This window comes from Anolis sagrei, chromosome 6, assembly GCF_037176765.1.
Source record: "Anolis sagrei isolate rAnoSag1 chromosome 6, rAnoSag1.mat, whole genome shotgun sequence".
In the NCBI taxonomy this organism is placed as follows: Eukaryota; Metazoa; Chordata; class Lepidosauria; order Squamata; family Dactyloidae; genus Anolis; species Anolis sagrei.
Genome location: NC_090026.1, coordinates 12,288,275 through 12,304,194, shown reverse-complemented (window position 1 = coordinate 12,304,194; position 15,920 = coordinate 12,288,275). Strand labels below are relative to the sequence as shown.

At 39.0% G+C, this 15,920-nt stretch overlaps 1 protein-coding gene across 1 annotated transcript; it reads right to left on the bottom strand.

Moving 5' to 3' along the window:
• Positions 1-2,412: 2,412 nt before the first annotated feature.
• Positions 2,413-14,800, bottom strand: LOC132779241 (vomeronasal type-2 receptor 26-like). Its single transcript, XM_067469583.1, has 7 exons — positions 14,570-14,800; positions 13,987-13,993; positions 12,174-12,334; positions 10,011-10,859; positions 7,629-7,844; positions 5,135-5,261; positions 2,413-3,308 (listed from the first exon to the last, which is right to left on the bottom strand). The coding sequence occupies exons 1-7, from the start codon at positions 14,798-14,800 to the stop codon at positions 2,413-2,415; spliced, it is 2,487 nt and encodes an 828-aa protein (XP_067325684.1).
• Positions 14,801-15,920: the final 1,120 nt, after the last annotated feature.

The following is a 15,920-nucleotide window of genomic DNA, read 5'->3' as shown; positions in this document are numbered from 1 at the left end:
ATGGGTATATCACCAATAATTGTCAGCAACCACTTTTGATTTTTAAAGAATTATTTTAAGTTTTGAATGTGCCCAATCTAAAAAATAGTCTTAATTGTTGATCACTCAAACCCAAAGCTTTGAAAATATGACCCTATTAAACCTCATAAGGGGACCTCACATCATCTCTAAAGCCCCACATTTTGTGGCTGGAAGATGAACAGGGCAGGGGGTTGCAATGGAAGGAGTCTGCCTTGGAGAAATTTTGTGCATTTTTCTTGGAAAGTTATCTCCTGTTTCAGAGAGGGCCCTGAGAACTCGCTTTTCCAGTGGCACTAGCATAGGATAGCCATTGAAAAATTGTGAAGCATGATGGGAGTTGATTTTTTCACTCTCTCTCTTTATTGTCTCCCAGCAAATAAAAAGCCTGGTGGTGTCCATGCTCTGCTTGGCTGAGAATGGACACAACCAGAGACTTCAATTCCAAAAATTCTCAATTCCCAGAATTCTGTCCTGCGGTGTGTCTTATTTTTAAAAAAGTTGTGGTTAAAACTTAATATAATTCTTTAAAAAATCTGTAGATTGGAGAATTGTTTTGAAACTTGGCAGGCCTGCAGTTGTAAATGGGGTCTGCAAATGAGGTAGGCTTCATGCACATAGGCCTTAAAATGGCTGAGGATTGAGGCTTTGAGCTGAATCTCTGCCAAATGAAATGGCAACATTCCTCCCCTTTTGGGTGACTTTCTGTTAAATGAAATGAGAGGTCAGACAAAAGGGACCCGAAAATGGCATGCCTTTTGGTCCAATTGCGTATGTCTACTATTTAGACATCTGATCAAATGTGAGTGTGATATCGTGGTTACTGTGTTAGTTTAAAATCTAGGACTTTCCATATTGAATCACAAAATTTATCTAGTGAGCTTGGCCCAGTCACCAGATCTGGTGTGTTATGTAACAGGATCAAAACCAAGAGCATAGGAATGCATTGCAAATGATCAATGAGCTACATTGGATAATTAACAAGCAAAGGTCTAAATCTAATTGTACACCCCCATGAGAATAAACTAATTGAATGAGCTTACTAAAGTCTTAACTTATCAGTTCCCACTGATTCAATAAATATACTTCAGTAGATCAATTGAATAGTAGATCTATTAGAAACTCTTTGGGCTTCTATAGTGTTATTCTTTTTGTCTAAGGACTAGTCTACATTGGCTGCTTAAGTCAGAGCCAGTCAGATTGACTGTGACAATGGCCAGATGCACCTGGCCAAGCCCTCTGCGGCACTGTGTTGCATGGGCATCTAGACAGAGTGAGACCACATTGACACATTATAATCCAACTCATCAATGCTATGTTTTTTTTCATAATTGCATATTCATCTTTTTCCATATTGATCTTTATGTTGAATGTGACCGAAGACCCCTTTGACTGCTTCTAATATACACAGAGCCAAATTGAATATAGTGAAATATCCAAATGCTGAAAGTGTATTCCTCTGTGTCACATATCTAAGAAGTAACCATCACTTACACAGTCCTCATGTTTAATTAGCCTTAAAAGGAGATCACTAGACACTTATGTTAGTTTTTCACATCTGTATTTATTTATAATTTATTTGCAACCATATAGGTTGAGTGAGCCAGTAGTCATTGTAGTCATTTGACTATTGGATAGGACTTTTGGAGTCCAGAGTTCAAATACACACTGGGACATGGAAACCTGTTGGATGACTTGGGCAAATCAAACTCTGTCTGCTTGAAAGCAAGGCAAAAGAAACCAATCCTTTGATCAACTTGTTACAATAAGTATATATGTGTTGAAGAAAAACCTTATTTTGTGCAATTATCATGAGCTGCTGGCAAAGTAGATCAACCAGCAATCTTGGACCACACCCAAGGTCTATATCTGTTTGAGTTTTCTTGAATAGATTCTGGAGTACCAGCATGGAGTTCCAGCAGGAGATGCTGAAGGAGAGATCCTGAAGGAGAGCTTCTGGAGAGCCTTTTCTTTGAGGAGACCCATGGACAAAGGCTTTGCCTGGGGAGGAGTTTGGAGAAGCTACTCTGAAAGAGGCTATGGGGAAATAGCATTTACTCAAAGTTTATTTTGATCTCCCATTTGCTATAAGATGAAGATGCCGTATTTCGTGTTTCTTACAAAGACTGTGTAAAGTTTGTTGCACTGCTTGTTTTTGTATGCAACTTTGCCAGTTTATGTTTTAATCTCTGCTGAGTAAAGATTTTTCTGTTCACTTTTACTCCAGTCTGCAAGTCCTTTGCATTTGGGCTTTGGGTGCTGAGTAACACAACTCTTGCCAAGAAAACACCATGATAGGTTGTTCTTATGTTCACCATAAGTTGGAAATGATTTAAAAAACAACAGCATCAAAAATACCAACCTATAGAACAGGTTAAATATTATTCCTCCAGATTATATTCTTCCTAAGTTTCTCCTTTTATTCAACTCAGGCCTTAGCACAATGATGTAGCATTTGGGGAAAAAGATAAAACCCAGTAATCCAGCACTGGAAGCCAAGATAGAGAAGATTTCCACAGCCACCATGTACTTCCCTCTGATACTCAGGTAGGTGGGTACAAAAGACAGCCATACACTGCAGAAGAGCAGCATGCTGAAGGTAATAGATTTGGCTTCGTGGAAACTGTCTGGCAACTTTCTGGCTAAAAAAGCCACACTGAAGCTTACGATGGCCAAAAAACCCATGTAACTCAGGGCGCAATAAAACATGGTGAATGACCCTTGATTACATCCCACAATGATGTCTTCAGTTACGGAATACATGTCCAGATCTAAGAATGGAGGAGAACTTGCCAACCACACAGTACAAATGGTGGCTTGAATCAAGGAGCAGAACATAACAATGGAGGCAGCCAGCCTCTTCCCTACCCATTTCTTCATCCTGGACCCAGGCTTGTTAGCCTTGAAAGCTAGAACAACCAAGATGGTTTTAGCCAACACGCAGGAAACACATACAGAGAATATGATGCCAAAAGCAGTTTGTTGAAGCAGACATCTCAGTTTCCCAGGTTGGCCAATGAATAGAAAAACACAAAGGAAGCAGAGAAGGAGGGAAACTAGAAGAACGTAGGAGAGACTCTCATTGTTGGCTTTGACGATAGGTGTGTTGCGGTGCTTCACAAAAGTTCCTAGCACTAGAACTGTGATGAAAGAAAATAATAGAGCAAATATAGCCAAACTGATGCCCAAAGGTTCCTCATAAGACAAGAAGCTTAACTTTTTCGAAATGCATGCGTCTTGGACATTGTTTGCATACTGGTCTGATGGGCACTGAAAACAGTCGTCCATGTCTGAAAAAGAAAATGTGGTTTCTAATGCACATTTTCTAATTATTCCAGACCACACTGGAGTAATTAGTTTTTAACACTGCAGTGGTACAGATAGGGTACTATCTGAATGAAATAAGGCAGATTTACACCCTTTGTATGAAATCTGTCACTTCATCACACTAGAGAAAAAATCCACTTAAAATCCACTTAACAATATTAAAAAGCATATAAAAACTATTTTAAAACATATAATCACCACTGTTGTCCTGTTAAAATCATTTTCTAGTAGCATCATCTAGCCAGTGGTCTCAACCTGGAGTCCCCAGATGTTTTTGGCCTACAATTCCCAGAAATCCTAACAGCTGGTAAACTGGCCTGGATTTCTGGGAGTTGTAGGCCAAAAACATCTGGGGACCCAAGGTTGAGAAGCACTGGTCTAGCCATTTCATGTTCAGACAGCTAGTCTTACCCAAAGGCTCTACTGCATTTTATGAATTTTAAAATTTTATTGCATGAGGTTGGTGTGTGTTTATTGTTTATGGATTTATGTTGTTGTTTTAGAGGCTTATGCTCTATGTCTGGCACTTCGTATGTGCTCTTGTGAACCACCCCAAATCCCTCTGGGGAGATGGTGGTGGGGTACAACTAAATTATTATTATTATTATTATTATTATTATTATTATATTAGTTGTGATTAAATTGTGTGGAAACCAACTGGATTAAAACTTAGTCATAAGTAATATTTTATATTGTTTTAACCGTTCACTCCAACAAAAGGAATCCACTACTTAATGGACAAGACCAAACATTACTTCATCATAACATAAACCACCTGCCTGAATTACTGTATTTATTTGAATCTAATGCTCACCTTTTTTGGCTAAATGAATTGTCCAAATGTAGGATGTGCATTAGATTGACATAATACCTGCCCGAAATAACATATTAACTCGAATCTAATGCTCACCTTTTTTTGGCTAAATGACGTGTCCAAACTTGAGCGCATTAGATTCACGTAATTCAATAAACTTAGTACTGAGCCAAAGCCAATGAGGAAGCTGTTTCAGGAACTGCATCTGGAGCTCCTATTTGATTTAATGGCCATGGCTCAGTGCTATGGGATCCTGGGACTTGTAGTTTAGTGAGGCATCAAAACATTTTGGCAGAGAAGGCTCAAGGTCTTATCAAACTGCTGCCCCCATGATTCTATAGCATTGAACCAAGGCAATTAAAGTGGATTCATTCTATAGCATAGCTGCTAATGTTTTATTTTCCATTGCTGGAAGCTTTGATGCTCTTAACACTTTTGTTTTTAAAGAAGGAATCCTAGTCATGCAGCAACTATAATGTGGTCCATTACTCCTGTAAATGACAAACAGTGCCCTTTTTTGCCACTGCGCATTACATTCGACAGCAAATACTAGTTTGGTTTCAGGGTTTTGGAAATTAAGGTGCACATTAGATTTGATGGTGCATTCGACTCAAGTAAATATGGGTATATTGTGCAACCCCGCTATTGAATAATAATGCAGCTCAACATATTTTGATCAGTGGTTGATGTGCATGCCTCACAATCTATTGTGAAATTAGAATGTGCAATGTGCAAAGGCAAAGCACAGAAGCAATTGTATTCATACAAGTATATTACTCTTTGTACTTTAATGTGCTACCCACAAATAAAATGCCCTAATACACTTAACGTTGCTTTTACTGCAGTCAACTAGATGAGACAATTGCGTAATGTCCCCCAAAATCAAGTCACATGTGTAGCAGAACTTGTGCCTATGTTTGTCACTAACTGAATGACAGCCTATATGTGATAAAATGTTCACACAGTATTTCTTACCTGTCTGATTTGAAATCTTTCCTTTGGGGCATGGAAGACAACCATAACAACAGAATGGCTTCCCTTCCTTCTTTGTCCTTTGGAAACCTGAATAGCAGTTGTCGTTACACAGAGAAAGAGGCTGTGTCTGCCCATAAATTGAAAAAAGAATGTCACATTAATATTGCAGATGGTTTCAGGTTGGATTTATCAATTTAATTTTTAAAAATAATGCTAGCCTGGATTAAAATGACAGAGTAATTGTTATACCATCTTGACACCCCCTCATAGTAAAGCTCTTCAGAAAATATTTCCATTAAAACAGGTTCAGTGCAGCGTGTTATCCTTTGGAGAACAATAACATGTTCTTTGCAATGGTTTGTTGCCTTTTCATGCAACCTGTTGCTTTGTTGTAGATTGGGTCCTGTCATTATTGCATTTACTTTGTTGATTTAATTCTCCCATATTGTTATGTGTCTACTTTTATTTATATTGTAGTCCTGTTGTAAGCTGCTCCATCCCCTCAAGGAGAGGAGACGGGATATAAAAAGCATTATTATTATTATTATTATTATTATTATTATTATTACTATTTTGTCATATTTTACCATTTCATTTTGTTCTCTGCAGTTGCTTTTTCTTTGATTACAGATTCGGGGCATGTCAACACAGGATTGGTTAGCTTGGTGTAATTCTGTGCTTGGAGATGTATGTGCTGAATCCCGGACCATTGTCCAGATAGCCTAGGATCATATCCGCCTTGATGGGTTGTCACTAGACTTGTGCATTTGTATAACATTACTATTTGTTTCTGTTGTTTCATTCGCAAGCCCCCCGTTTTCATTTTAGAGTGCCTCCTGAAAATTGTTTTGATCTTATTTTCATTCTGGAGAAGGGGTTCCTGTTTTGTGCTCCCACCCAAAACAAAAGGAAGTAATGAGCAAATGAAACAGGAGAAACTGGTACCACGCACACCTCTAGTTGTCACGTCCTCTGTGTCATGGCCACCACCAACTTTAAGTGGGCAAGGAGCTCTGTCCAAGCTTCTGGCCATTGCAGGTGCCTCTGTTGATGTCAGAATAGGGCAAGCATGTGACCATTAAGACAAAGGAGAGAGTGGCAACATGGGATAATCTATCCCATTCCCCTGTGCTGATCAATATAATGAAAGCATCTACCTGGAAAGTGGGTGAGGCCAGACTGGACACAACCCAAACTGCCCCAAAGCCAAAACTTTACTCAAAGTATAATATAATTAAGGAACCTGGTGTGCTCACAGAAAGCTGTTGTGCATCATGAAGGCTATGTATAAGATTAATAAGGTTATGTGTAAGATTAATAAGACTGAGCTACAGACAACCTATTTGCATTGTGTTTAGATTATAGAATAGATGGAAAAACCAGGGGAAAATGCTTAAACGCTCAGACATACTGAAGTATAAATATTCAATAGTATTCCTGTACCTTTGTATTATGTAAAGAGAAGTCAAGGGTGGAGGTTCCCACGTGGGAATGGGAAGGTTGTGGGGATGGGAAATAATACTATTATTTCAATGGCTGAATTTCAAAGATTGTCTGTTTCTATATATGCATAAATATTAAAATAATAATAAAAATCTTCAAAGAAAAATGAAGGCAGTCCATTTACAGTGAATCTAGGTCATTGCCCCAGTGAAGACAAGCTCTCAGTCAGCCAATCTCAATACATATTTTCTCTATTCTGCTCAATGCATTAAAGTTTATCCCTAATTACTCTATAGAAACCAAAACAACAGAAAGCTTTATTGGGCCCCTTCTACACTGTCCTATATCCTAGGATCTGATCCCAGATTATCTGCTGTAAACTGGATTATATGAGTCTCCATTGCCAGATAATCTAGAATCATCAAATAATCTGGGATTACATCCTGTGGTATAGGACCTTTCTATATTGCCATATAATCTAGATCATCAAAGCAAATAATCCACATTATCTGCTTTGAACTGGACTATCTGAGTCTACATTGTTATATAATTTAGTTCAAAACAGATAATCTGGATGTTATATGGCAGTGTAGAAGAGGCCCTTGAGGTACTGTGGAAGTGGCCTAAGTTTGTGATATCAATAGATAAAAGTGCAATAAGATTTGGTTACAAGAACAATGGCTCAAATTACGGGCATGCAACTGATCAAACAAAACAAATTCAAAACAAAGAGCAAACCATTAAAAGCACAATTGAATTATAAGACCCAGCTTTGAGTAATTTTATATACGTTTGCACTGTTAGTTGTGATTCAGCATATATTTCTGCTTTCATTGGGCTAAGAGAGTTGCAATTGATTTCAGTTGCAATCCTATAGTTACTTACTTGAACTTGAACCATATTTTTAAAATGGTGTTTAATTCTGAGTAAACATATGTACACTACATGTCCAGACTGGGAATGAGTCAACAATGAATAATTGTATTATTAGTAAATTTTCATGAAGGAAGAAATGGCAGGAGACAACCTAGACATTTGCAAATGATCATACCTGATTAAACATGCTTGGCCATGTGATGGCATCCTCAAAAATGGTCAGCATTTTATCTGGGCCTATTCTTCCGACTTTGACTTTGAGAAAGGATTTGTTTATAAAAGTCACCCAGTTTAGAACATCAAATCCAGACATTAATTCCCCATTTTGGTCAAAGGAAATCCTGTCCCCAGCACTATTGTTAAATGAGACCCGTCTGAGAAAATGATGGAGCTAAATGGGCCAAGAGACAACAACATTCATTAGAATGTACAGGTAGATTGAAATATGAAGTTCAGTATTATTATTATTATTATTATTATTATTATTATTCTTTATTTGTACCCCGCTAGCATCTCCCGAAGGACTCGATGCGGCTTACAAAGGCCAAGGCCTCAACACACAATACAACAATACAAACCAAAGGCAAATTAAAAACAATTAAAGCAATATAAACAACAAGCAATAAACAATACACTAAGACACAATAAAACTGGGCCGGGCCAGAGTAATGGGTACAGGATTAAAAGTGCTGATGTGACAGGTGGAATATAAGGCTTATAGGGCAAGTGCAGTGTGCAGTGTGCGGTAGTCTTAGTTTTAATAAAGTGCTTCTGGGACTTGGTATTGGAGATTTCCTATTCTGGGAAGGCACATCGGAACAGCCAGGTCTTCAAGTTCTTTCTGAAGACAGCCAATGTAGGGGCCTGTCTAAGATCTTTGGGGAGGGTGTTCCAGAGTCGGGGAGCCACCACAGAAAAGGCCCTGTCTCGTGTCCCCACCAGACACGCTTGCGACACAGGCGGGATCACGAGCAGGGCCTCTCCGGATGACCGAAGTGAGTGCGTGGGTTCGTAGATGGAGATGCGGTCACGGAGATGCAGTCAGTTAAATATATCATTTAACTGCTAGTACACAAGTGCTAGTGTATATAGTCATTTCAATATCACTGAGATCTGTATGAGGACCTTACATTATACCTGTGGTTCTCAATCTTCCTAATGCTGCGACCCCTTAATACAGTTCCTCATGTTGTGGTGACCCCCAACCATAACATTATTTTCATTGCTACTTCATAACTGTCATTTTGCTACTGTTTTAAGTCATAATGTTAATATCTGATATGCAGGATGTATTTTCATTCACTGGACCAAATTTGGTACAAATACCTGATACAACCAAATTTCAATACTGGTGGGGGTGAGTGGGATGTATGTTGTCAATTGGGTGTTGTAGTTGCTGGGATTTATAGTTAACCTACAATCAAAGAGCATTCTGAACTCCACCAACAATAGAATTGGGCCAAACTTGGCACACAGAACTCCCATGACCAACAGAAAATACTGAAAGGGTTTGGTGGGCATTGACCTTGAGTTTTGGAGTTGTAGTTCACCTACATCCAGAGTGCACCATGGACTCAAACAATGATGGAACTAGACCAAACTTGGCACAAATACTCCATATTCCCAAATGTGAAGACTGGTGGAAAGCGCGTATTTCTGATGGTCTTAGGAACCCCTTTGGCAGAGAAGGCTGAAGATCTCTCCACCTGTCCTTGTCTTCCTTTTTGGAAACAAATGGTCTTTGGCAACCTCTCTGAACCACCCCCACCCTGGGACCCCCGAATGGTCCCTACCCCCAGGTTGTGAAATGCTGCATTACACTGACCTATATGTATATCACTGCTTGAATCAGTTTACTTCACATAGGCATTCCATGGGAAGCATTTGAGCATGCATGCAAGTTCTGGTTTCAGGCTAAGCAGTTCACATTCTTCTACCTCTGTGCAAAGATTTGTATCTGCTTCATTTCTCCTGCATTTTTATTTTTCAACTCTACGTACTACCTTGTGGTAGAAGTTGAGCACCTCTGGATTGTAATCCTTACCTGGTCAATGGTTTTTGTCACTGTGGCATCCAGCCAGAGTCCATCCGTCCATCCATCTGTCCACCACCACACACCCCACCCCCACCTGGGCATTTTTGCTGAAGTCTGCAAAAGCATCTGGTGATGGTCAAGATCTTTTTGAATCTCTCTATTCACGCATCATATCAACTAAGATAACACAACCCTGATCTATCCTTGTTTCTCTGCATTGTAGAGCATGTGGGGAAAGGGATAATGTTGCCAACGTGCGGATAGCAGATCACTTTGCTTTGGAGCAGACTCACCCAAACAATGGAGTTACCTTGGAATTTTGATGAAACTCTGAAGCATTCCCCGATGTTTTTTTTATTATAGTGAATTAAATCTGCTCAGCCCAATATACCCCGTGTTAAGTACTGGAAGTCTTTGGACATCCTTTGGACATCCAGGTTTGACTTCTTTTTCACTTCAGGGTGAATACCTAGTTTGGACAAGTCCATGATAAACTTTCCCATTAGTGTGTAGAGAACATACTTGCCATGCTTGCCAGTTGTGAAGCTTCCAGTCCTCTCTGTTTATCATTCTTATGTGGTCTAATCTGGATGAATGCATGTTGTGTAGAGCATGTGCCACAGCATAGATAGCATTGTAGACATTGTAACTGTGAGCAGACATTCTTATATCAAAGATAGCGCTAGGAAGAGCCTCCAGTTTCTCCTGGCCAAAGCAGAGGTCTCTGTCTGTTTCAATGGCAGAGCTGGGGAATGAGCAATCAAATATTTGCTCCCAGAAGTCCATCAGGAAACCATCTTCTTTGTCTAGAGTTGGGCTTGTCATCTGAATAAATCTACTAAATCCCAATATCTCCTTTGAGTGACTTGCAAATGATATAGCACCATGAATGAATTGAATATCGCAATTCCTCAGGAAGGAAATCAATGTGAAATCCATCTGGGCTGTCATAATCCAAAGCTTTTTCACTGGTTCTTCTTGAAAAGTGGACATTTGGAGAAGCAACTGAAAGATTATCATGGTCTCAACTGCACCATGTAACACCACAACATTGACAGTAGCCTTTATCATACTATCAAACATTTCAAAACCATATGCTACCTTTTCAACCATGTCTGTTGAATAAGTCAGTCCAGGAAACCTCTTTATGAAGTCAAAGCAGACACCATGCAGGGAAAATATGGGAAGCACTCCCTGTATAAACCTCTCTCCTTCTTCATTGTCTTCAGAAGTTAACCCAATCCATGTCCAACTGAAATGAAGCAGTAGCTGAAGAATTCCCATCGCTTGAAGGGTTTCATTTGGGGACATAGAATGGAAGAAGGCAAACTGGGGTGACTTATTTATCACTGATGAGGAACTGTATATGAGCTAAAGAAGCAAGGGAGAAGAAAAAATAGATAAGCACAGATTGTTTTAAAATCAAGCATGATGATATGACTTTGTGTGTGGAGTAGCAATGGTTGAGACATTGTTCCAAAATTATAAGTCACTGTTTCCTTTAGCTTGAACTGGGAAAAAAGAGGGATTTTCTTTATTTTCATATATTATTTATTTATTTATTTACGACATTTATATGCCACCCTTCTCACCTCAAAAGGGACTCAGAGTGGCTTACAAGTTATATGTAAATACAATATATTATAGCATTAACATAGCACAATATTTGTAACATATATTCCCATATTGTACTATACCAGTATACTGTAATATTATTAGTAATTAGCTGTACCCGCCGCGCGTTGCTGTGGCCAACCTTCCCTCTTTCTCTCCTTCTTTCCCTCCTTCCTTCACTCCCTCTTTCATTCCTTCCTTCCCATCTTTACTTCTCTTCTTCCTTCCTTCTCTATCTCTTTCCTCCCCCCCCCTTTCTTTCTCTTCTGCTGTCTCTTTTCTTCCTTCTCTCTTTCCTTCTTTCCTTCCCTCCCTCTTTCTCTATATCTTCCCCCTTCCTTCGCTCCCTCTTTCCTTCCTTCTTTCCCTTTTTTCTTTCCTTCTCTTCTTCCTTCCCCCTTTTTCTTTCCCTCCCACTTTCTCTCCTTTCTTCCTTCTCTACCTCTTTCCTTCCTTCTCTCTTTGCTTCCATGCTTCCTTCTCCCTTTCCTTCTTTCTTTCTTTCCCTCCCACCCTCTTTCTTTTCTTTCTTTCTTTCTTTTTTCTCTCCCCTTCCCTCCCTTTCTTCCTTTTTTCTGTATTGTCATTTAGCTTTTCATCATTTAGTTTGTTGGGGCTTATAAGTCCCTTCTGCTGTGTTTTTCAGTGTTTTTATGAGTGAAGGACATACATTGGGTTGTTAGGTGTATTGTGTCCAAATTTGGTGCCAATTGCTCCAGTGTTTTTTGAGTTCTGTGAATACCACAAACGAACATTGCATTTTTATTTATATAGATATTACATGTAATATGAAATATGAAATTATATTGTATTATTATTGTTATATTGTATTACATTATAATATTATTGTCAATATTATATGTGTATACAATATATTATATTATTAGCACATATATGTGCTATGGCTACAAACACAAAGGACAGGAATACCAATAAAACCAATGCTTCTCTCCTAGAAAAAGCCTGACATTCAAGCAAGACACAAAGTAAACATCTTTCACCTGGCAGAATAGCTTTGTATTTCCAATGGTTACTTGAATCTTGATGCTCTATGTGCACTGCACACCTTACCTGTGGAATCTTGTACATGTTCAGTATGACTGACATGTGTTTACAGATGTCAGACTGAAGTCCACCCAAGACTGCTACCAGATTATTGATGTGATTGCATCTGTAGTTAGGGATGAATCTGCCTTGTGTTGAGAGAAGTTCCATTGAAGCTTGAGAGGTCCCTTTGGGGTCAATATTGTTATTATAGATGAGGAATCCCAATGTGATGTTGGTTAAGATCTGGGGATCTTTATTTATTTCTTTTATAGCAAAAACCAAGGCCTGGATGTGCTGGTAGATGTGAGTCAAGACCCTAATGCAATGAGAGCAGATAATTATGATTTAATTTTGCTGTATGTTAGTTAGCCACACTGACTGAAAAATGGTACAACTTCCATTCCACAGATGTATCAGGAAACATTAATAAATACAACTGGATATTTGGCTGCTTTGAAACAGCTGGTTATGGTAGCACTGTTAATAACGTTAACAGATAGGAAGACTGTTATTGAAAACAAAGTGCATAAACAATATAGTCTTATTATTTCTGCTTTTGCTTACCAGAAAGATGAATAAGCAATATGGAAATATGAAACCTAGGTTTCACTTCTTGAGCTTGGCTAAAGTTGCTGAAATGAATAGATTACTTACATAAAATGTATCCTACTAGGTAGTCCCAACTTCTTGTTTGTGCTTCCAATGTGTGGCAACCATAAGCAAACCTATCACTGTTCTTGAAAAACTTTTTGATAGGTTTGTTAATGGTTACCATGCATTGGCAGCACACAACAAGAAGTTGGGACTACCTAATAGGATTCAGATGTTAGTGACATTCACTTATAGTTAACAAAATCAAGGATACCATGACAAGTTGCTACAGGGATTTTTCTGATTCTCCATTTGGAGGATATTCCAAAAAAATTACTTATCCTGCTTTGTTCAGTCTGAGTTTTAACCCACTTATGGCATAGGGATCGGCCGAAAGTGGCACAACGTCACAATTAGATAATTTATTTATTTTATTTATTTACGACATTTATATGCCACCCTTCTCACCCCGAAGGGGACTCAGAGCGGACAAGAATATCTGTTTATGTAAAAGAAGAAACTTACAGACATTTAGAACAATAGAGAATTAAAAGTAATTTTTCTCTTCTATCTTCCTCTCCCATTTTTCAGGTTAGGGAAAGCATGCATCAGGATAAAAGCAATTACAGGGATGTCCCAGGGAAGAAAACTAAACAATGTATTATCAAAGGCTTTCATGGCCAGAATCACTGGGTTTTCCGGGCTGTATGGCCATGTTCCAGAAGCTTTCTCTCCTGATGTTTTGCCTGCATCTATGGCATGCATCCTCAGAGGTTGTGAGGTCTGTTGGAACTAGGAAAATTGGGTTTATATATCTGTGGAATGTCCAGGGTAGGGAAAAAAACTCTTGTCTGTTTGAGGTAATTGTGAATGTTTGAATTGGCCACCTTGATTGAATGGCCTAGCAGTTTCAAGGTCTGGACCACTCCAACAACTACCATGTCAGACTACACAGAGAAGCCACTGAAATCCACAAGCATGTGGACAATTTCAACAGAAAAGAAGAAACAATGAAAATGAACAAAATCTGGCTATCAGTATTTAAAAAAGCTCTAAAATTACAACAGTAAATAAAGAACAACACTCAAAAACAGGGGAATTCCAGACAAAAAACAACCAGGGCCAGCTAATAATCTCCCAACAAAGGATTAGCCCAGGCAGTACAAAACCAGACCTTGAAACTGCTATCCCATGAAATGCTGATCAAGGTGGCCAATTGGAACATTTATACAGACCTCAAACAGACAAGAGTACTTTCTCCCACCTTGGAGATTCCACAGATATATAAACCCAATTTTCTTAGTGTCCAACAGACCTCGCAACCTCTGAGGACGCCTGCCATAGATGTAGGCGAAACGTCAGGAGATAATGCTTCTGGAACATGGCCATACAGCCAGGAGAATTCAGAGCAACCTAGAAAACTGAACAGTTTCAGAAAGATAAGCAGAGAAAATAGTAAATGACATTTATTAAAAATGTTTAAGGGTACAATTTAGTGTTCAAAGCACTATAATACTGAAATATTTCATCCCACAATCCATCCCAAAGCACAATAGATCATCTTGTAAAACATGGTCCATTACGACTGAAGGTTAATCAGATTCTCACTCTTTCCCCTCAATATCCATCAGTGTAGATATTATCACAGAAACAAACTTAAGTGGCAGTATTTCCCTCTGTTTCTCTGAAGACAAGAGCTGGCTTTCCTTTAGAAAGTGTGAGAACCAATTTGAGGAGCATTCAACTTGAGCCTTGGTATTTGCCTAAATTCAATGCACATCCTTACTGAAAATACAATCAATGATTATGGCATCATTAAGAGAGGAAACAATTGCATACATGTGCTCTTCTCTCAGATTTTGAGAGGGATGCATTTTGAATAGTATCCCATCAAAAGGGATGTAGATCTGAGATAGTATGCCACCAATGATGAGGTCCCCTGACTGATAATATTTATGACGAATAGCAAAAAGGTCACCAACAAAACATTGACTAACAGGAACTTCACACACCGCCTTAGGTAACAGGAGCAGTAATCCAAAGCCTACAAGTACGAACATCTTGTGTGTATATAAAAATCCTTTTGCTCTGAAAAATCAATTCTTCACTTTGCATATCTTGTTAGCACAGCCTAAGTAACATGACCAATCATGCCACAGATATACTGTTCCAACAGCTGAATTGCACAGAGTAGAGTACCAAGTCTGTATCAAACCATCTGCCCAAATAATACAGGGGACATTATGAATAGTACTCTTCAATTATGATTCACAGTTTTGCAACAATTCCCTGGAAATTTGAAAGAAGAAGTGGAGTTTATCATGGTTATCTTGATAATTAGATAATTACTTGGCTGGTTTTATGTGCAACGTTACAGGGAAAACAAGTTTATCACGTAATTCCAAAATATCTAGTTAGGCCTCCTCAGGCCCGTAGCCAGGATTTCGTTTCGGGGGGGGGGGGTAAATTTTTTTCAGGGGGGATTTCGGGGGGGCTGAGTTTCGGGGGGGGCTGAGTCTGAGTGAAAGAGGGTCTACCCTAGCAAACCTTTTGTATCATTACCCCAATACCCCCATGCATATGGGATATATTGAGTATAGTGATCAGATCATGATATGAATAAACATAACAGTTTAAATAATGCACCAGTAAGGCCTTTTTTCGCGAGCCACCATGAGAATTTCGGGGGGGGGGGGGCTGAAGCCCCTCAAGCCCCTCCCTGACTACATGCCTGGGCCTCCTCAAGTTAGGAAAGATATGCTTGAGGAATATAACTTCCAGAATCTCTCACTCAGCTACACAATTCTAGGAGGTGTAATACTCACACACAGTTTTGAATGCTCAATGTAAGATACACGGTCATCTTATAACTCATAGCAAAGACACTATTAAATTAACAGACAAGTGTTCTTTCTCCCACCCTGGACATTATTTCACAGATATATAAACCCAATTTTCTTAGTTTCCAACAGACCTCAAAACCTCTGAAGATGCCTGCCAGAGATATGGGTGAAGCGTCAGAAGAGAATGCTTCTAGATATGGCCATACAGCCTGAAAAATCTGCAACAATCCAGCGATTCCGGCTATGAAAGCCTTCGACTTTCAGAAAGAAAGCATTTCACAGATAAAACAAGGTGTCCGTTTTAGAAGTAATGTTTAGAGGAATTTTTTTAATGCTC

Excerpts from the sequence above, each read along its gene's own strand:
- LOC132779241 (XM_067469583.1), bottom strand. The coding sequence starts at position 14,800 with ATGTTCGTACTTGTAGGCTTTGGATTACTGCTCCTGTTACCTAAGGCG. Across the intron at positions 10,860-12,173 it reads ACATGTACAAGATTCCACAG|CTCATATACAGTTCCTCATC; the intron begins GTAAGGTGTGCA and ends TTGCTTCTTTAG. Across the intron at positions 7,845-10,010 it reads ACAACTGGCAAGCATGGCAA|CTCCATCATTTTCTCAGACG; the intron begins GTATGTTCTCTA and ends TGGCCCATTTAG.